Genomic DNA, 22,343 nt, shown 5'->3' on the forward strand with positions numbered 1-22,343 from the left:
AGGTATTAAGAACCACTGATCGAAACTTTTGTGATTTCTTCTTTTTATTCGTTTCGGTTTCATCAAGAGCATACGCGTAGGCAACACTTCGTTTACTATTTAAAGTGTATAAACATATTTTCTGTTTCAGTCTGACGTGAATAAATCTTTAGGCCCACCAGAACGTGCTCTTGGGATCACACTTAATCAACTGACTGTAAAAACGATGGGGGGGGGGGGGGGGAATGTGTGTCATAAGCCCTACTCTAACCAGATTTAAAAAAAACAAACTAGAAATGTATAGCATAGCCTACATGTCGTAAATGTAAAAGCGGTGTAGTTTGGGAACTCTTGTCTTCAAGGGAGATTACTCTAATAATATATTCAAGATGGGGACCCAAGTTTTGTATCTCAAACGACAAACATCGCAAAAAAGTTCATTTTAGGAGTGTTTTAAGATCATTTACGAATTACAACATCAGATAACAAAGGTCTAATGTTACTACAGCTTACACACGTGAACAAGTGAATAGCCGCATAGCCATAGGCCTATTTGGTGTTAAACATTTTGGAGAAAAATATTTTATAAAATTTAAATAGGCCCTAGTACTACTACTACTAGTACTAGTAAATAAATAGATTCTAGATCTAGAATTCTAGATCTAGATCTAGTTGTTAGCCCTATTGGTCAAAGCTAGTGACAAAGCAAAGAAATAACCAAATACTGAAATAGCTAAAAATACAGCACAAGAAATAACCAAATACTGAAATAGCTAAAAATACAGCACATTTAAAATAACACACACGTGAACTAGTCAATAGCTGCATAGCCATAGGCCTAAATTGATGTTAAACATGTTGGAGAAAAATATTTTATAAAAAAGTTAGATCTAGAATCTAGATCTAGAATTCTAGTCTAGATCTAGTTGTTAGCCCTATTGGTCAAAACTAGTGACAAAGCAAAGAAATAACCAAATAGCTAAAAATCCGGCACATTTAAAATAACAACGGCTACCAATACTTAGGCCATGAATATTATTATTAATAATTTATTAATAATAATATATAATATTATGGCCTAAATGCCAAATGGACACCAGTGAGTTGACGAAAAATTGACAAAAATCCTTCCGTAATGTTGTTGACATGGAATACAAATGTGCTTTTTTAGTTTTAGGACCGTAAAAATAATAAAAGATAGGCTAAAATTTTATAAAAAACTTAAGCCTAAAATTAATTCAGAAATTTAATATTTTTGAAGCAATGCTATACAAGTTGCAGATCCAGAGAACTTGAAAATAATGTGTTGAGTTTAAGGCTACATTTCAATTTATTTTCTCAAGCCTAAGTTATAACCCGATGTTTCACTTTCGTAAGACAAACATTGATTGGCTGTTCAGGAACTCCGTGATCGATTTCTGACAGCCCCACTTTATAGTTTTTTTGTTTACAAAACTTTGCAGATCAAGTTTTTAAATAACAATGCAAATTTAAACAACATGACCTAGTTTTTCTTTTTTTAGCTTACAATGTGTGCAATAAAATTTATGGTGGCCTATCGAATAACAGGATGCCATTGTTTAGGTCGCCATTACACATGAAAACCAAATTGTTTTTGCTTTTTTTAAATTTTTATTTAGTTACCGAAAATATTAAAAGCATCAGATACATCCAATCTTTAGTTAAGTCCAAAAAAAACCAGACAGGCAGGATTATTTACATTATTTGTCAACACAACACCATATTAAATGAACACACTGATTAAGTCTGATTAAGAGAATTAAATTGTTTCTTTAAGTAATTTGTATTACTTTTAGGCGATAAAATTGTATACATTTCATAGCGTACGTCCCCATAAGTAGATCTATAGATCTAAATCAAATTTGAATGAAATAGTTCATTTATTTATATTCTAAAATTGGAAGATGATGCCATTAGTTTTAAACTGTTTTGTGTTCTTTCCAAAGTTTAAAGATGTCACATGTGAAGTCATTGTTTATTTCATTCTTTTCACAACAATAAATGCTTTTCCGGTTGCATTATTAAAATTGTGTTTCTACATTCGAATATGCCTTAAATTTTATTTCCCTTCTTTAAATAAAATTTAGATAATACATTTATAACATCCACCATATATTATTTTCAACAAAAGCCAGTATCTTCAAGTTTTCCATATTTAGCTGAACATTCTGATCACAATCGCCTATAAAAACTTGCTGACAGAGAGAGAGAGAGAGAGAGAGAGAGAGAGAGAGAGAAGTGTGCATATGGACTTTTATATATTAAGATTAATATATAGATCTAGAGGTAATCTATCGTTTTAGCTGCGTAAAATCCGCGAGGCTGGTAATGTGAAAAAAAGTTGCCTCATTGTTAAGGCTTTAATAGATGTATATTATGATATATTTTTGTCAAATATTATAGATAACTGAATAATAAAGCAATAGCTAAATATATCAATATAGGTCAGAAATTAACTTTAAACAGCAGTGTTTGCGAGCAAGATTTGCTATATAAACAGCGGCCACCTGTATATTAGAGTGGTTTCCCCTGAATCTCTAATTATAATTTAGCCAAAAAATTTAAACAGGATGATTGCTAAAACAATTGAGCTTGGTTGCATTGGATGTAAACATTGCTAGATCTAGTCTTTATTTATTACTGAAAAGTTTTAATACATTTATTTACAGTTACATGAAACTTTGAAACATTTATGTAGCTTTCAAAACTTAAATCCTCCTAAAAATGTGAAATCATAAATTTAATAAGTCAACTTTTTTTCACATTACTAGTCTTGGCTGATTTTACGTACCTTAAACAATAGATTACCATTAAATATAGAAATTTTAGAAATTTTACACTTCACAGTAAAAAGAATTTGGTATAGACTATTATAGAGTACTATAGAGATCTAGATCTAGAAAACTAGATCCTAGTCTATACGTCTAGAGTTTGTTTCATGACATTGTGATTTAATAGGCCTATAGTTAGAAATTCAAATTAGGGTCAGGGCGTAGGCATATGGACTATGGTAGGTACTAGATCTAGGTAGGGTAAGAATTTCTGTCACATTACTAAATTAAAATAATTACTATATCTAGTACTAGCTGTGGCCTATTTTAAAATAATTTTTAGTACATAAAACTAAGATTGATAGTTATTATTTTTATTATTAGATTAGAATCTACCTTTAAATATGTAAATATAGGTTTTTAGGTAGGTAATAGACTTATAGATTTACAATATTTTATAACAAAGATCCGAAAATATTCAAAATATACTTACTTTAGGCCTATTAATATTATTAATTAATATTAATGCTTCTTTATCAACTCATAGCCCTTCTTCAAAATCTCATCAAGGCTTATTAATTTAAAATTAAAAAATTATTAAATAACAGGACTATTAATAATTAACTAGACTTACCCGGTCATCACTTGGATAACTGTAGGTTTTGGGGGTCATCCATAACATTACGTCTGTCATTTATCATCATAAAATAACCAGACCCCACATTCAAAAAGACGTTTTTTATCTTTTAAAACACCGATTTCAGCTGAGCATAGGTCTGACCACACTATCCTTTCATATATGATATCACAGGTGACCTACTCAACTCTACTTCAGTGTCCCGCCAAGTCTCAGACAACATGTTTTTATTGTTTAAATAAAAACGAATCTCGTCGAACATGTCTCTGACAACACTATGCCTTCATATGCTTAGGACAAAGAAACAGATGAACTCTACTTCATCTGCCCTGTATCCCGCCAAGTTCAGATAGTCAAATTTATCATTAACATCTATAAAAAAAAATTGAAAAAAAAAATATGAAGTATGAAAATTACATTTTTGAGTATTTTATCTCTAAACCATATGAGTTTGTGGGCATTAAGCTTTCCATTGGTACTAAATTTATGAATCTCGCTTTATTAGGAGAAGAGGAATTTTTTTCTTCTATTTAATATAGGTTGAACTAAAAGAGCAAGGGTCTAAGGTCTCTTACATCTATATAAATTCTAAAAAAAAAAATGAAGCAAGTGTAAAGTTAAGACATAAATATTTAAACATTTTTATAAATGCAATCAATATATTTTCAAATACTATTTTTAATTTGGTTTTCTAATCAAGATTATTTTCATTTCAGTTTTTTCTGCAACAATTCATCAATCTAAAGCTATGGAAAACACAAAGGACACTAATGGTATAGTTTGGGAGAGTTCAATTATACTTAAACAGGAAGTGAGTGATGAAATCATAAAGTTTATGGACATGAAATCAGATGAAACATCAGCTATTTCAAGTTCAGAAGGAGTACAAACAAATATATCAACACTCTTTTCAAATTCTGAAGATATAAAGCAAAGTGTATCAAAACAATTTTCAACTGTTGAAGACAAATACTTGGAGGAAACAATGCCATTTTTAGCTTTAGAAGATAAAAATCTTGATAAAACAAAGCCTTTGTTTAATTTAGAAGAGATGAAACAAGATAACCCAACATTATTTTCATCTTCTGAAGACATGAAACCAAATCTATCAACAGCATTTTCAATTTTTGAAGATAAGAAACCTGAGATATTAACAATTTCATCTTTGGAGAGTGAACAACAAAATGGTTTCAAAGCACAGCAACAACTTTCTTCCCCACCAGATTCAACTGATTTTAAAGAAAATTTCGCAGTTCTGAAATCAGATCTTCAAAATGAATTAAAAGAACTCAAGTTATTACATACAAAATTGATTGATAATCTCCCAAAAGAATATCTGATTAGCAATAAGGGACTGAAGACATACAAGTGTGATATGTGTTGTCAAAGATTTTTCCATTTTGATCATGTTAAACAACACATAAACATTCACACAAGGGTGAATCCATATGGTCATGATTTTCGTCAGCAAGAAGTTGTTATGATCAGTCAGGGTGAACAGATTAACAAAACAAACCTAGAACAGGTATACAATAAGTCTAGTTTGTCTAAAAAGTTCACTACAGAGTCTAGTTTATCCACACACACAAATATTCATTCTGGAATTAAGCCATATGAATGCTATGTTTGTCATAAAAAGTTTGCAAAGAAGAGAAATTTATCTAGACATAAAATAACTATCCATTCTAGTTTCAAGCCACATGAATGCGATGTTTGTCATAAAAGTTTTGCCCTTATTTCTAATTTATCTAGACATAAAAATATTCATTTACATAAGAGACCATATGAATGTGATGTGTGTCACAAAAAATTTAATCATGAAGATCAATTATCTAGACATAAAAATATTCATTTACCACAGAGACCATATGAATGTGATGTGTGTCACAAAAAATTTAATCAAAAAAGTAATTTATCTAGACATAAAAATATTCATTTACCAGAGAGACTATATGAATGTGATGTGTGTCATAAAAAATTTAATTGTAAAGATAATTTATCTACACATAAAAATGTTCATTTACCAGAGAGACCATATGAATGTTATGTGTGTCACAAAAAATTTAATCTAAAAAGTCATTTATCTACAAATAAAAATATACATTTACCAGAGAGACCATATGAATGTTATGTGTGTCATAAAAAATTTAATTATAAAGGTGATTTATCAGAGCATAAAAATATTCATTTACCAGATAGACCATATGAATGTGATGTGTGTCACAAAAAATTTAATCAAAAAAGTAATTTATCTACACATAAAAATATTCATTTACCAGAGAGACCATATGAATGTGATGTGTGTCATAAAAAATTTAATCGTAAAGGTCATTTATCTACACATAAAAATATTCATTTACCAGAGAGACCATATGAATGTGATGTGTGTCACAAAAAATTTAATTTTAAAGATAGTTTATCTAAGCATAAAAATATTCATTTACCAGAGAGACTATATGAATGTGATGTGTGTCATAAAAAATTTAATTGTAAAGATAATTTATCTACACATAAAAATGTTCATTTACCAGAGAGACCATATGAATTTGACATTTATCACAAACGTTTCCTCTAAATCTAGTTTATCTATGCACTCAGGACTTGAATGTGTTGTTGGTCATTAAATTCTCTTTCACAAAGATCTTTAATTATCTATACGAGCCGACCCGCGGCGTATCATACGCCGCTATTTACTTGATTTATTTTCTACTTTCAGTAATTCATAATTTGTGAATTCGACAGTACCAATGCTGCCACTGAAAATATTTGCTTTAAAACACTAACCCCCCTCCTTTCCCCTAACACCGACCCTACACCCCCCCCCCCCCGTGAAAGCAGCCTCCTCTTAGTTACCTCCTGTAAGTTTAAAGTCGGTTCAAACTTAATTATCTGCCCCTAATAGCCGTCACTAAACCTGGCTGTACGGTTTGTAAACATTAACGTGACCACAGCTCAGCAGACCATGTGGGGGTGGGGTAGGGTGGTAGTGATAGTGATAAAGAGAAAGAGAGGGGACTGTAAGGAGGCGCTTGCAGCTTGTTTTCTAACGGCTCGCAGAGGAGAATTATATATATAGATATAAAATTATTGCTTTTTTTTTTTTACTAATACCACATTGCGTAGGCTGAAAACACACCATTAATGTTTGTCATACAGGATATAATACTCTTCATAATATTATTTGTCATACAAAGTATTACAAATGATTAATATTCTAACTAGACTATTCACACAAAGGAAGAAAAACTACATGGAAAGAATTGGTGTCATGAATCTCCATAGCACATTTATTATCTAGTACAAGTTGTTATGGCTAACTTTGTTTCGGTTTTTTGGAAAATATGATGGCTAAATTCTTATCCTTTACATTACCCATAAAACAATACTAACCACTAATAAACACCAACATTTTAAATGTACAATTATAATTTGAATCATTGAAGTAATACTTACTCTATATTTTTCTATATTGAATATAATTCATTATATGCAATTTTAAATTTTGTATAACTAATTATTTAACCCATTAAGTTGATCATAATTATGATAATTGAAGTGAGCAACAAAATGTATTAAGTAATGTAGCTGAAAATGATTAAATTTTTAAGACATAAGATACAATTTATTATTATGATTATTATTGATGTTTAATTTATCTTTTTTTAAAAGACATAATAAATATTTTCAGCTATTAATTAATCAGAAAGTGTTAATTCCGTTTTTTAGGGTTATTATGATTGGATAGGCTGTTATGATATATAGATCTAGACCAATATATATATATATATATATTTATATATATATATATATATATATATATATATATATATATATATATATATGTATATATATAAATATATATATATATATATATATATATATATATATATATATATATATATATATATATATATATATATATATATATATATATATATATATATATATATATATATATATATATATATATATATATGAATATATGTGGGTTTGTTTGTTGATTTGTCCTTATGTCATTACTACACCTTTCACCTATCGCCATCACACTTTGGGGAGTTGCTGAATAGGTTTCTTTCTGTGTTGAAAGGGGTGGGGGGGGAAGAAGATTCAATGTCACAAGGGCGGCGCACCGGCAAAGTTCGATGCGATTTGTCTCTATAATACGGTATATAAAAAGTCTTGATGCGGTTAGACACCGTTCATCCTAGTGCCATAAAACTCTGGGGAGTAAAACTGCAACAGGCGCAGCTCACTAAATTAAATCAGGCGCAAAGGCGCCTACGTTCGTGCGATGTATAAATTGGGGTATTATAGTATTTTATCGAATGATATTGTTTGCTAAACTTTGCAATGACTCTTTCGCGATTAAAAAAATATAGTTCGGCCAATTCCAATTGAATAAAATGTGAACGATTGTCCAGTTAAGTCTGTAGAGCATTGGGGTCGCGAAGGGCTTTCTGGGGGGTCGCGAACTGGTAGACTAAACCCTAGCAATGAAAAAAAAAACAACAACAAATATTTAGAAATTAGAAGAATATCTGAAATTCAGCTTTACTAACATCTCAGGAAATGAAATTAAGAAAAACAATGCGTAACGTGCAAAGTTGATCTCAGCCATGGGTCTATGAAACCTTCAAAACTTAAACGTCATTTTGAGACGAATCATTCGGTACACCAAAAAGACATGGAGCTCTTTTGTCGGCATGAAGTTAGCAGTGTTTCTTCCAGACTTTTTTCTCCGGGGGGTGGGGGCGAACTGGAAGAAACTCTGGAAGTTAGTTGCAAATGTCAGAGACTTAATCGAACATGTTTTCAAGAATGAAACACAGCATTAGTGAAATCATACAATGAAGTCGCGATAGAAATTGCCAAGCAAAAAAAAAAAACAAAAAAAAAAAAAACAATAGGACAAAATTTCATCAAACCCTGCATGTTGAAGATGGTGAAATTAATTCTTGAAGGTTCCAGTGCAATAAAGATGCAACAAGTATCTCTGTATAATAATACTATTCAACGGCTTATAGCAGCTATTTCCATGGATAGTTAAAGAACAAATTTTGAATGAAATCAAGCTTTCACCATTGTTTGATTTTCAAGTTGATGAATAAACAGACGTAAGTTCGTATTCGCAGTTGCTTGTCTTTGTAAAATATATTCGTTCAAATTATAGGAGAGAAGAGTTGCTTTTTAGTGAAAATATCATGGAGAGAATAAATACGTTTTTTTGAAGCTTGATGATAAAAGATTTAGCTGCCTAACCCACGGGAAATCTACTGCATGATTCACCGGTATGCCCTCGCCAGTAAGACTCTTCCGACATCATTGCTAATAAACGTCGTAAATTATAATAATAAATCCGGAGTCCTAAACACACGTCTGTTTAAAGAACGGTGCAAAGAAATGATAAAAATCACGAAGTTCTGCTTTTCTTCACTACAGTACGTTGGCTGTCAAAAGAAAATATTGTGAATCACGTTTTTGAATTGAAAGATAAAATAAATAATACTTATAGGCTAGAGGATACAACACTGAACATTATATTATTGGAGTGATTGTATAATTGTGTTGATCTTGATGTTTTTCGGCCCGCTGTGTGTACGTGTTGCGTCTGTTCTGCAAAAAATTCATAAAAAACGTTTTAATAACAAGCTTTTATGTAATAATGCACTAAAAAGTAGAAAATAAATTATAGACTACTATTTAAATAACTATAAAGAAAAGCGTGGGTCACTTTGGTACTTTACTACCTATTGGATACCTTTACCAATATTTGAGAAGAGACCCACGCTTTTCTTTATAGTAATTTAAATAGTAGTGTATAATTTATTTTCTACTTTTTAGTGCATTATTACATAAAAGCTTGTTATTAAAACGTTTTTTATGAATTTTTTTTCAGTACTTTACATGTTTTATTTACAATAGAGTTACATGACTAAAAACCATTGCGCGCCTAGCGCAGCCATTGAACGTGATTGCGCAGCTATTGAACGTGATGAAGCGTGTGGTGTGGTTGGATAGACATGCCTACTAATTCGGTCCAAATTTTATTTAATTCTTAAAAAATTAATTAGGCATCCAATTGAGTCAAATTTAATTTCAGATTGAATTGTCTTCATGTCTTGACCCACGTGCCAAGTGTGAATCGTATCGGTCAAGTAGAAGTTTCCGAATTTTCACTCCGGCGTTTCAGTCTAGACAGACTGACGACTGACGACAAAGGAAGTGAGTTAAATAAAAGCTTTATTATCTAAAATTTCGTTGCCGCGGGGTAGAAATAAGTTTGACGAAATGTATTAGGATTTCAGCAACGCGTTACCAATTATATGTTCTAAGACGCGTGACCGTCTTTTCTAAAAGTGAGTTATTTAAATGTAAACAATGCCTGCGCTTAAATCATAAATATCGGGACACAGGTTTACCTACACTACCGTATGTTAACATTGAGTGTACATTAATCACTCACCGAAATAATGTTAGAACACACTTCGGTGACCGCCCATGTGTCAGAGACGCACATGGGCGCTCTCAGGGCCCCCACCCCCACGATTAGACTAGGCTGTTGCTCGTAATTTTTAAACTCCACTAATTTCAAGTAAAATTATACCACAAAAAAACAGGATTTTTTTCCCTACACATTGATACCAATTTTGTGTCTCTAGCTTAATTAGGAGCTAAGATATGGCCTTTTAAAAATTTGTGGGCGTGGCTAAAACAGCTTGGACCTTCGTCATTCAAGTCTATGTTACGCAAGAAAAAAAGTTGGCACCGATGGTTTTTTCATTGCATCATCACGGATTCGCATTTTTCGAAAAATTAAAAAATTATAATTTTATTGCATCATCCGGGATTCGCATTTTATTAAAAACTAAAAAATTATAATCAAGCTTAAAGTCTAAGTTATACTGGACTGGATGTGATTTGAATGAGTAATAATTATTTAATGCCATTCATATATTGACTTATTACTTGTGTAAAAAAAAATAATGTAGATCTACTCTAGGTTTAAACTAAACTAGATCTAGTTATTGTAAATCGATTTATTAATATTTAATACTGTTACTACTATTATTATATAATAGAAATGCATAAGCACATATTACTGCACAAGTTCTTTATATCTAATTGTAATGAACGATATTACTTGGGTAGATGAAGTAGAGTAGACCTACATACACACACACTACATGATAAATGGAAGTAGCAACTGGTTGCCTTTACGTTACTTTCTCAGCCCCCCCCCCCCCCCACTTACTTGATATTCAGTGTCTATATCAGGAGGCCATAATAAAATTATAGAACAAAATAAAAATAAGAAAACAGCTGTCAAAGTGTGTACCAGTGTTTATTACTACTAAACTATGCAATGTAAATTATTAGAATGTGAGAAACACAGTATTAAAATACAGTAATCAGATTACCACATGAATTTTAATTTTGTCTAATAAGATAGAAACATTTAGGAGAATGGCAAAGTAAAAAAAAAAAGATTATTTGCAATAATTTAAAAGTATGATTATCAGAGCAAAGAAATAAACTACATAGTGACAACCTAAATTTAGCCCTTGTATAATCTACGACCATCACAGTACTGTAAAACAGTTACATAATCATAATTAGTGTGAAGAAACAAATCTACAGTACTAGAAATGAGCCTCGTCTCATTACGATCTCTTAAGAAGAAAAGTAGTATTAATTATCAAGGAATAAACATTAAAATATTGGTTTAAAATATAATTACTAGTAAATCTAACCATTCATTGAATGTATGCTGGAAAAAAAATAGGCGTCGAAAAATTTCTTGGACCACTTTAGTCTCTTTAGTGTTAAAACAATTTTCTAAAGTATCAATTATAATTAATCTTTAGATACAATTAGCACATCTGAGGAAAAAAAATATATTTTAAAAAGCGTTAGTACTTGTGTGATAAATTAGTTTGGACCAACATTCTTGAAGCACATTAACTACTGATTCTAGGATTATCTAGCTGATTTCAATTACCCTGAAAAATGAGTTAAGTAATTAATTAAAATGTAATTTTTTTTTACACTATGAAAACTAAACTTAATTATAAACATTGTTAGTATTAGTTTTCAAAATAAGTTTACAATTCACAGCAATCATTTTTTCAGTAACAATTTACAAAAACACTAATGTTTAAAAAATAAAGTTCATTTGTATACTAAAAATGAAAGAAGTACTCTGAAATTCTGATTAGCTATTTTTCAGAACGTAAAACAAGATTCCTACAAAGTCAACAACTGGTGATTCTGCCAGATGACCGAAATCCTCAGCATTATCCTCATCCTCTGCCTAGTAGCTTATGGTGTAAAGAGCAGACTTTTATTTTGTTGCTGGCACCCTTTTAATAGTCCTTCCACTGTATTGCCTTGCTCCCACTTATGAGTCAACATATTGCAAAGTAAATAAAATAAGTATAAAAATTAGAAATAAATTCAGTCTCCATACTTACTAAATATACTTCCACCTGAGACATTGGTTGAACATAGAAAGGGCTGTACACAAGTTCCACCAACTTATTCCAGTCACGAGCCTCTTTTCTCCTCAGCCGCTTTATCTCAGCCATCAAGTTTCTGATTGCATTAGCAATCCTCTTTACACATTGTTGGTCTTGCCTATAAGTAAATAAGATGTACAAAGAAAACAAATTAACCCAAGTTGTAGGCACACAAGTCTAGAAATAAATTAATATTAATAAAATTATCAAGTACTAAAATTGTCCTTAATAAAGAGGCATAGGGCTTTATAAAATTATATTATTATATAGGTCTAGTTATAGATATATACATAGGCCTAGGCACTATATATAATTATATTAATTTAAATATATAGGGCTACTTGATGGAGAATTATACCTGAACTAGTCTAAATCTATTCTTAACCATTTAACAATGTCTCACTATTTTTACAAGTTCTAGATCTAGACTAGTACTTGTATGAAATAGAATCTAAGAATAGTTTCGGCAAAAATAAAAACATTGCTGTAACTGTAACTAAAAACATGTAAAAATACAACTAAAAAATTAATGTAGAGTCCTAATCAAACATAATGATTAAATGATTATGTTCATCTAAATGTACTGCATTAAAATAAATATTAAATAGGCTAATTAGTAATTACTGAAATGGTATAGGCCTAGGCCTACTTATATTACTTAACTTAGTACTTAATGCATAATTAGTAGGGTGTGGGGAAATTGCGAGACGCGAAAAGCGAAATGGCGAGGCGGGAAAATGCGAGAAGGTAATGCGAGACATACCTGCGGAATTAAGGGTAAATAGCGAGACTTTTTGCGAAAAAAAGTTTTTTCCTTTTTTTTCCATCTTTATTTATTTAAATCATTTTTTTTTGTTTTAAAATAAACAAGCATTTAGCCATACCCTTTAACACGAGTGTTGTATGATGTTATTTTTTTATCTAGATACTAAGAAGATAGATAGATCTATATCTAGATCTATCTATTTAAAAATCCTAACATCGTTGCTGTGCTACTGTCATCGCCCGCTCTCGTTAGCGAGAGGAAAATCCCGTCTCAGTCGGCATTAATTTAAAAATCTAGCCAGCTCATGTTTATACAAACGTGAGCTGTGTCATTGTGAATTGGTATAATCTTGTCAGCAGGAGAGATATTTTGCAACATCTATTTATGGATTTTTGTACTTGCAAAAAGTGTAAAAGTATAAACAATTCTAAAAAGTGCAATTTATTTTTTTATTAAGTAATTTTAATTACAAACAAAATTTACAAACAAAATCTTCTGAAACAGTCCTCAAACACACCTCGTGACACCATCTTTCACACATAGTACACCCAACCCAGTTCATTAGACTCCCATTTATACATTTTTCTTTTGCTACTTCTTCCAATCCACATTCACAACATTTCACATTCTCATCACAGTTGACCTCCTCGTTCATCCCACAAACAACACTGGCACCCATGTTCTCATCATCATCATCCGCACGCTCAACATCTGTTTTCCGTTTTTTATAATTTGTATTTCTTATCATTTCTGTAATTTTGGCAATGTCTTGCTCATTGTTGTCACCAGCAGTTGAGTTTTTTTAAAACATCGATATTTTCCCAAAATCTTGTCTAATTTCGGTCAAAATAGAGTATTTTAATCAATTCCTATTACAATGTATTAAAACAGTTTTCTAAAACGCGAAAAAACGTCTAAAATTCTTTTTCTAACATTGCTTTTTTATAGTGTGACTTCACATCTAACACCCCCCCCTCTCCTCCCCCTCATCACACATCGTCATAAAATTACAGACCCCCCCTTACGAGTGTGACGTCATTTATGGAAGACCCCAAATAACACCACCACCAAAACCAAAAAATTCAGATAAGTTCAACTTGGTTTTAAAAATATTTGAAGTAGGCCCATAGCTTACGATATAGCACGAGCAACTAATAATATCGGTGACGTCACTTTATTTTGTTGTATCCAAATGATGTAGGCATTTCCTTGTGCTTAGATTTATATGGTAAAAAAAGCTAGAAAAAAAATCGTAGGTGGCGGCTATAATACAAAATTTCTATGCAACAATAGAAAATATGTTTGCGGCGGCAGCGGATCCGGGCACGGCGATCTTCAAAGACGGTAAATCAGGCGGCCTCGGCGTTCCACACAAAAGACAGAAGTTGATCTATCGTCGGCGGTATTTCCGTCGGTTTCGAACAAGGTGGTATTCTAAGTCGACACAAAAGATGGGGGGAGTTGACAAATCATCAGTATGTCTAGCGACGGAAAAATCGGAAGTTTTAACAATGTAAACGAAACGTCTTTGAAGTCTGGACCAAATACCACTGAAAATCGGGTGCGGTAAATTTTTCGCAGAAATCTTCGCCTTTCAACACCACCCAGCGTAAGTATCGGCTTGTGGTAAAATGCGAGACAAAAAGTCACGTGACTGACCGTTTTCGCGCCCTTCTCGCATTTTCCCGCCTCGCCATTTCGCTTTTCGCGTCTCGCAATTTCCCCACACCCTAATTAGTAACTATAGATCAATAGTAATAGAGCTAGATCTAGTAATCTAGATTCGTTTTTCTAAATCCAGAATTTATTAGGCTATCTTATTAATAATATCATCTAGATCCAGGCCTATTTGAGGCATAACCCTAGGCCCTAGAGTTACAAGAGTTTCTATTTTCTGAGTCTAGATCTAGAAATCTACATCAAAATTTAAGTCTACTTGTGTAAAAATCTTAAAATTAAATTAATGTAGAGTCTAGACCTAATTGTCCTAATCAACCGTAATAATTTAGTAAATGTATGTAGGCTACTTAATCTAAATTCTAAATTATTAATATTAGTAGGCTAATACTAATATCATAGATATCAAGTAATGCGATATTTTAATAATGTAAGAATCACAGGAAATTTGGCGCGAAATTAAGGCTCTCTCGCGGCCAGCCTTCCTAGGCCTGCGGACCATTGAAATCGTAATTTTAAAATATAGGTTAATTTTACAATACCCAATTATTACTATTTTCAACATTTAGGCATCTATTTCTATGCCTTATTAAGTTATTATATATAGACTCTTACCTTATATTTCAGCACATTGCTCCTCTGGTAGATAATAAACGAGATCCAAAAATTAAAATAGGTTTTGAATCTAAATCCTCTTGAGGTTAAAACAAAGATGCGCACGGCGACATGCGTAGATCAGGTGTGCTGTGGTAGAGCCTTAAGCGACACGGCCTTAATTAGCAATGGTCAACCGGAAACATGGAATTTAGGTTCAAGGTACAGCCATGATTACCATGGCAACAAAGGTCACGGCGCAAGCTGCGCAACTCGCTAATTAGACTACCGCATATGCGCGGCGTACGACCCCTGGCTCCTTAAACTAACAGGCGCCATCGTCCAAATAGCATCCTATTAATAATGATGTAGATTTCGTCATTCGCTAAAGTGACACAAATGAACAGGATTTTTTTCTTTAACACGTAAAAAAGTATTTAACGTGTTTTAAACATCAGTGTGACTGATGCAATATGCTAGCGTTACTAATGGTCTATTATTAGGTGCTCGATCTCAATTTCTGACTGGCTTGTCTAATAGTAGATGCTTATTGCATCATTCGCAAAGTGACGAAACTCTACAGTAGGCTCCTCATATTCAAAAAGTTATTTTTTTCATCTTTGGCAAGGTGACGAAACTGCACTGAAGGATTTCCTCGCGTTACAAAGCTATTTTTAGAAGCGTGTTGTAGTTTTACCGCTGAATATTATAGTACCCCTTTCTCGCAATGCGGGACGCTCGATTAACGGATGCTAAGTGCCAACATAGTCGCTCTAAAACTCTGGGCGCCAAACCGTGTATTGACGAAAGTTGTACCCTATATGACGCCGCCCATAAGAAACGTTAGTTTTCTTTTTCGCAGAAATATTCTCGGGAGTATTCTCATCTACTCCCTAAAGTTTCATGGTACTCGGATGAACCGCATCCGAGTTTTATTTTTTATATACCGTGTATAGAGAAAAAAATCGCCCCCCCCCCGGAGGGCGCCGCCCCCCCTTGCAATATTAAACAATATATTTTTTTGCAGAACCCTACTATTGAGTGATCTAAACATCTCCCCAAAGTTTCATGGTACACGGATGAACGGTGTGAAACCGAAATAGACTTTTATATTTATAAATCGTATATAGAGAAAAAATCGCAGCCTCCCGTGGCGCCGCCCTTGCGAAATTTAAAAAGGATTTTTTTTTACCGAACCCTTCTTTGAATTGTTCTAATTAACTCCCCCAAAGTCTCATGGCTATCGGATAACGGTGTCACACTAAAATCGACTTTTATTTTTATATACCGTATATAGAGAAAAATCGCACCCTCCCGTGGCGCCGCCCTTGCGAAATTAAAGATGATTTTTTACAGAACCCTTTCCTAGAGTTTTATAATGAACTCCCCAAAGTTTCATGCCTATCGGATGAACGGTGTCACTGCGATGCACTTTTATTATTTTTATATACCGTATATAGAGAAAAATTGCACCCTCCCGTGGCGCCGCCCTTGCGCACTTAAAAATGATTTTTTACAGAACCCTTCCCTAGAGTCTTATAATGAACTTCCCAAAGTTTCATGCCTATCGGATGAACGGTGTCACTGCAATTCACTTTTATTATTTTTATATACCGTATATAGAGGAAAATCGCACCCTCCCGTGGCGGCGCCCTTGCGAAATTAAGAATTATTTTTTAATAGAACACTTTCCTAGAGTGTTCTTATCAACTCCCTAAAGTCTCATGGCTATCGGGTGAACGCTGTCAAACCAAAATCTACTTTTATTTTTATATATCGTATTAAAAAAACAAATTGCGCCCTTCCGGGGCGCTACCCCTGCGAATTTGAAAATGTTTTTTAATGCAGAAACCTCCCCAGGAATATTCTAAACATCTTCCCAAAGTTTCATGGCGATCGTGTGAACGGTGTCACTGTAATTCACTTTTATTATTTTTATATACCGTATATAGAGAAAAATCGCACCCTCCCGTGGCGGCGCCCTTGCGAAATTAAGAATTATTTTTTTAATAGAACACTTTCCTAGAGTGTTCTTATCAACTCCCTAAAGTCTCATGGCTATCGGGTGAACGCTGTCAAACCAAAATCTACTTTTATTTTTATATATCGTATTAAAAAAACAAATTGCGCCCTTCCGGGGCGCTACCCCTGCGAATTTGAAAATGTTTTTTAATGCAGAAACCTCCCCAGGAATATTCTAAACATCTTCCCAAAGTTTCATGGCGATCGTGTGAACGGTGTCACTGTAATTCACTTTTATTATTTTTATATACCGTATATAGAGAAAAATCGCACCCTCCCGTGGCGCCGCCCTTGCGATATTAAAAATGATTTTTGTACAGAACCCTTCCCTAGAGTGTTCTTATCTACTCCCCAAAGTTTCATGCCTATCGGATGAACGATGCCAAACCAAAATAGACTTTTATTTTTATATACCGTATATAGAGAAAAACAAATCGCGCCCTGTCGGCAGTGGCGTGCAGAGCTATGTTGCTGCCCGGGGCAAACCCAAAGGAAGATGCCCCCATAAATTGTATATATATATATATATATATATATAAATTACGGTGTTAAAAGCGTTAGTAGCCCTACAATTGACGATAAATTATAACACACATTATGTTATTAATCAGAATACGAATAGAAAAGCATTTTAAAAAATTGACTTAGCTGAACTCTTGAGAAGACTCCATGCATATATATTCAAAAGAATGACTGACTCATTCGGGGAGGGAGAAAACAGTTTGGGGACATGCCGGATGTTGGGGGGGGGGGGGAGGGGCTATATGCCAAGCCCAACAAAAGAGTTTACAGTTTCCATTACCCTACCGGGGTCGGGCTGCGGTCACCGTTGAATTAAATTGGAAAAAAAACTAAAAGGTCAAAGTTCGCCATTGTTTATTGCTACGACTGAGGCCACGGTTGATGTTAGGCCTAGTGAGTTAGCCCCCCCCCCCCCCCATCTCGAACTTGAACAATGCTGTATTTTATAGAAACACATTAGTGTCACATCTCGTGGCCGGCGATGGGTCGATTGAGTGAGCCCTTCCCCCTCCGCCTCCACCCCCTTGTACCTGGTATGTAAATTTGGGATACCCTATTGTATTCTGACCAATGTAGGTGTATTTTTTTGGATGCCTGTACTAGTTACGGACCTAAAAAATGCTAGTCTTGTCTCGTACGTCGAAGTAGTCGGATACGTAGGAATAAAGCGTCTCGTCTTAACTCGATACATTGAGAAAATATCGATTCTAGTCATAGAGCACAGCGATTTCTGCTTGTGCGCATTGTCGATGTTTGATAGAATTTTAGTATCGCTAAACTTGGGGCCCGCACTTAATGGTCGGCTCTAGGCCCCAAGTATTCATATGCAAACCCTGTGTGGGAATTAATCCAGTAACGGCTACCAGGGCCGTTATAACTCCCACAATTCATTAAATCAACGTGAACTCACTTACTTTACAGGTGGCTCTACTATTTATAACATCAGTTCTATTTAAGCGCCCATTTACTTTACAGATAACTTTACTTTGCATTAAAATACTTTAACACAACTTTTAGTATGCCCTACAATTGATAAAAAATAAAATGGGCACAATTGTTTGAAATGATATCACTACAATGTATATTAAAAATCTGTTGATGCTTATTCTTGAGGGTGTCCTTACAGTGTCTCAGAAACAATACGGACATTCTTATTGTTTTGTATATTCATATGCATCAAAACCGAATAAATTCTCTTGGGTGCCCCTACAAGTTATCTAAAAATAATACGGGCTTACTTCATCTGCAAATGCCCTTTTAATCACAAGCAAAAATAAAATAAATTATTCGAAAATCGCTCTAATGCAATAAAGTGGTTTAAATTGTTCGTTCAATGGCCAGTGGTTAGAATAAAAGTCATGCGTTTAGGTATATTATATAAAGAGACAGTGTTAGTAAGCACACAATTTTAGACAAATTACAATATCAACAAGCATTAGTGGTTAAAATTAAAACAAATAGGAAAACATTGACAGATTAGGACACTTTATATAATTAGTTCGAATTGTGGGAAAAACACCGTTTTCGCCTATAGAATCCAAGAGAAATGTCTCTCAAATGTAATAAGAACGCTCAGTAGTGTGGGGTTTAGGGGTGGGTGACAGTAGATGCTTTGGCTTTGGGGTGGGTGAAAGTTGGGGGGGGGGAGGTGAAAGATCACGCAGACTGTGCATTTAAATTTATGGTTATGGGATGGAACATCCCCCAAAAAAAGTCTCCAGATTCGAGTACTACATTACTGGATCTCTGGCCGTGCCAATAGAGCGTCCAGGTATTACATTACCGGTCTTACAATAGGAGGTTTGTGCGTAAAGTGAGGGGGGGGGGGGAACAAGTGACAGCCAGCTACACCTTATTTATGTGTTTTTGGACAGTACGACCGGGCGGCCGCGAATGCCGGTAATTAAGAAGTGTGAGACTTAAGGACAACTTTAGAATGAGTTAACTCGGCCCGGCCCAGTGTATCAAAACAGTACGGACTTGAAAGTTTGTATTTAACCGTACACAAAAATCCAAATGGCCATGAATAAAGAATATCATTATAATAAGAAAAAAACCAAGAGGATGTGCGCTTAATCAGTCTACGAATGCCGTTACGTCCATCAAAATGAATAAGGATGCCCCACAAACATTATGCAATGAATAGAAACATAATAAAGATGCCCGATAAAATATGAAGCGAACAAGGGCATAATTACTGTAGGGATGCCCTTCAGACATTCAATAATGAATATAAGCATAATAAATATCCGATAATATATATACGAATATGGGCATAATTGCTGTAATTATATAAATACAAACGTGAATACAAGTAAATTACTTTAAAGATACCCTGACGATATATAAAATGAATGCGGGCATAATTACTGTTTGGATGCCCTTCAAAAGTATTATGATGAATATAAGCAAATTACATTAAAGATGCCCCTACAGTGTGTAAATTATAATCATGGACTTTAATACTCTATGGATGACCACAAGTGTATCAAATGATTATGGGCGTGTTCTCTAAAAGATGCCCCTACCGTGTGTAAATTATAATCATGGGCTTTAATACTCTATGGATGACCACAAGTGTATAAAATGATTATGGGCGTGTTCTCTAAAAGATGCCCCTACAGTGTGTAAATTATAATCATGGGCTTTAATACTCAATGGATGACCACAAGTGTATAAAATGATTATGGGCGTGTTCTCTAAAAGATGCCCCTACAGTGTGTAAATTATAATCATGGGCTTTAATACTCTATGGATGACCACAAGTGTATAAAATGATTATGGGCTTGTTCTCGAAAAGATGCCCCTATCTACACAAGTATCAGATACTGTATTAACACATTTCGGTGAATTCGGCAAATTGTGATAATTTGATAATTCTGCCTAGGTAGACAAACCTTAGTAGACATTTAGCTTTCCTAAAAAAAAAAAAAAAAAAAAAAAAAAAAAAAAAAAAAAAAAATTTTTTTACCCCCTTTGGATGCCCCTTTGATGTGGCTGCCCGGGGCCTGGGCCCCCTCCGCCCCCCCCCTCTGCACGCCACTGCCTGTCGGGGCGCCACCCCTGCGAATTTGAAATTATTTTTTTCGCAGAAACCTCCCCAGGAATATTCTAAACAACTTCCCAAAGTGTCACGGCGATGTGATGAGAGTTGTAGTAATGCATAAAGGACAAACACACAAACACCAGAGCCGGCGTTAGGGGGTGGCGAACGGGGCGGTCGCCATAGGCCCCGCGCTTGAAGGGGCCCCGCGCTTCAGCAATGTCATTGTTATCTTAATAAAACTTAATTAGTTTGTAAACTTTAAAAAAATGGTTGCTGAATTCAACTGGGGAAAAACTAAATGGTCGAATGCCGACGTTGTTGATTGTTATAACAGACCATGGTGATGTTAGTGAGTTATCATCCACTGAACTGGGACAGGCCGTAATTCTATACACAAAACAGTGTCACACACCTCCCCTTTGTGTAGGGTACGGTCGCCTGGCATTTGTCCTGAGCTGACTGGAGATGGCGGTCGAGAATTAGCCCACGACATAAAGAGATACCCTATTGTATGCGGACCCATGAAGACGTCCTTTTAGTGAGCAGACGGGATGTCTGTATGTAAGCCCTGCTAGGGGTGGGGGATACCTAAAATCTACCCTTCTAGGCTTATCTAACTTTCTACTGTCCGGTCAGTGCAAGCCCGGATAAACCCAGACTGGTTAATAACCTAACCTTAGTCTAAATAATAAAACTACTAAAAATAAAACAAAAACTTAAACAATATAATAAAATTTATTTAACAAAATAAATATGGAACCAAGCTTATAAACAAACTAGAATTTAGGTAAAACAGAACACTGGAGACATACAAAACAGAAACAGAACTCAACGGAACAAAACACCCAATTTCGGACCACCGTCCTAGAAAGAGGAAAAATAAGACAAATCAATTTAAAATGTAAAAAAAGTTATACACAAGGCAGTAAGCTGACACAATTGTCAGCCTAAACAAGAGGCTCTCATAAATGAAAGTAAAATCTACAAAAGAGGCTCTCATAAATGAAAGTAAAATCTACAATAATCCATGACTAAACCCAGGCCATCGTGCTACCACGTGGTCTGGATAAAACAAACCTTGAGACTTCTCAAAGTCGAAGTGACTAAATAGATCTAGTATATAGTCACTTTGTATACAAAATAAGCAAACAAAAATATGGAAAACATAATAAAACACTATAAAAATAACCCTACGTTACCATACACCACATAAACGTGACACAGAAACTCTTCAACACACAGGCCTCGACATTCCAGCAGAATGTCCCTCCCTGTCGACACACCACATTCACGAACAAAGAAACCAATACTACGAACAAAGAAACCAATGCTACGCACAAGAAAATAGTCCCTAATACAATAATAAGTAACATTCAGGACATAAAGCAAAGTGGAGCAACAATCCAAAACAAAGTTTGCATAAATAATAACATTAAAATATAAACAAGACACAATAACCAGGTTACAAACCATTGTAAAATCAAAATCATATCAGCGCCATAATAGCGGACTACTTAACTAAAAACCACAACAATCCTAAAAGGCACACAAAAAGCGACATTCACCTTTTTGTAATAAAATAATAATAATAACAGATAAACACACTCCAGCCGCTCACATGTAGTAGACAGTGAGTTAGTGACCTGATGAACTCTAGTCCTGACTTTCTTGTTGTAGATGTCGTATAATGTCGTATATGTACAGTGTTTCTTCCAGACTTTTTTCTTCGGGGGGGGGGGGGGGGGGGAAGGGGCACTTGAAATTTTCGGTGGGAGGGGGGCGTTAGACTTTC

The 22,343-nt window shown here is 34.1% G+C and overlaps 1 protein-coding gene and 1 long non-coding RNA gene across 3 annotated transcripts; one reads left to right on the plus strand and one right to left on the minus strand.

Moving 5' to 3' along the window:
• Nucleotides 1–363: 363 nt before the first annotated feature.
• On the plus strand, nt 364–6,844 carry LOC131951161 (zinc finger protein 723-like). Of its 2 annotated transcripts, none has more exons than XM_059313479.1 (2): nt 364–470; nt 4,125–6,844. In XM_059313479.1, the coding sequence occupies exon 2, from the start codon at nt 4,157–4,159 to the stop codon at nt 5,981–5,983; it is 1,827 nt and encodes a 608-aa protein (XP_059169462.1). In that variant the 5' UTR covers nt 364–470; nt 4,125–4,156; the 3' UTR covers nt 5,984–6,844. The 2 variants fall into 2 exon arrangements, with proteins under 2 accessions (XP_059169462.1, XP_059169463.1); XM_059313480.1 differs by having other exon boundaries at nt 468–504.
• Nucleotides 6,845–21,272: 14,428 nt separating this feature from the next.
• On the minus strand, nt 21,273–22,007 carry LOC131951166 (uncharacterized). Its single transcript, XR_009388400.1, has 2 exons — nt 21,751–22,007; nt 21,273–21,415 (listed from the first exon to the last, which is right to left on the minus strand). It is a non-coding gene; the product is annotated as an uncharacterized LOC131951166 (long non-coding RNA).
• Nucleotides 22,008–22,343: the final 336 nt, after the last annotated feature.

Source organism: Physella acuta, unplaced genomic scaffold, assembly GCF_028476545.2.
Source record: "Physella acuta isolate Inbredline_101_S28 unplaced genomic scaffold, ASM2847654v3 ptg000802l, whole genome shotgun sequence".
Lineage (NCBI taxonomy): Eukaryota > Metazoa > Mollusca > Gastropoda > Physidae > Physella > Physella acuta.

Excerpts from the sequence above, each read along its gene's own strand:
- LOC131951161 (XM_059313479.1), top strand. The coding sequence starts at position 4,157 with ATGGAAAACACAAAGGACACTAATGGTATAGTTTGGGAGAGTTCAATT.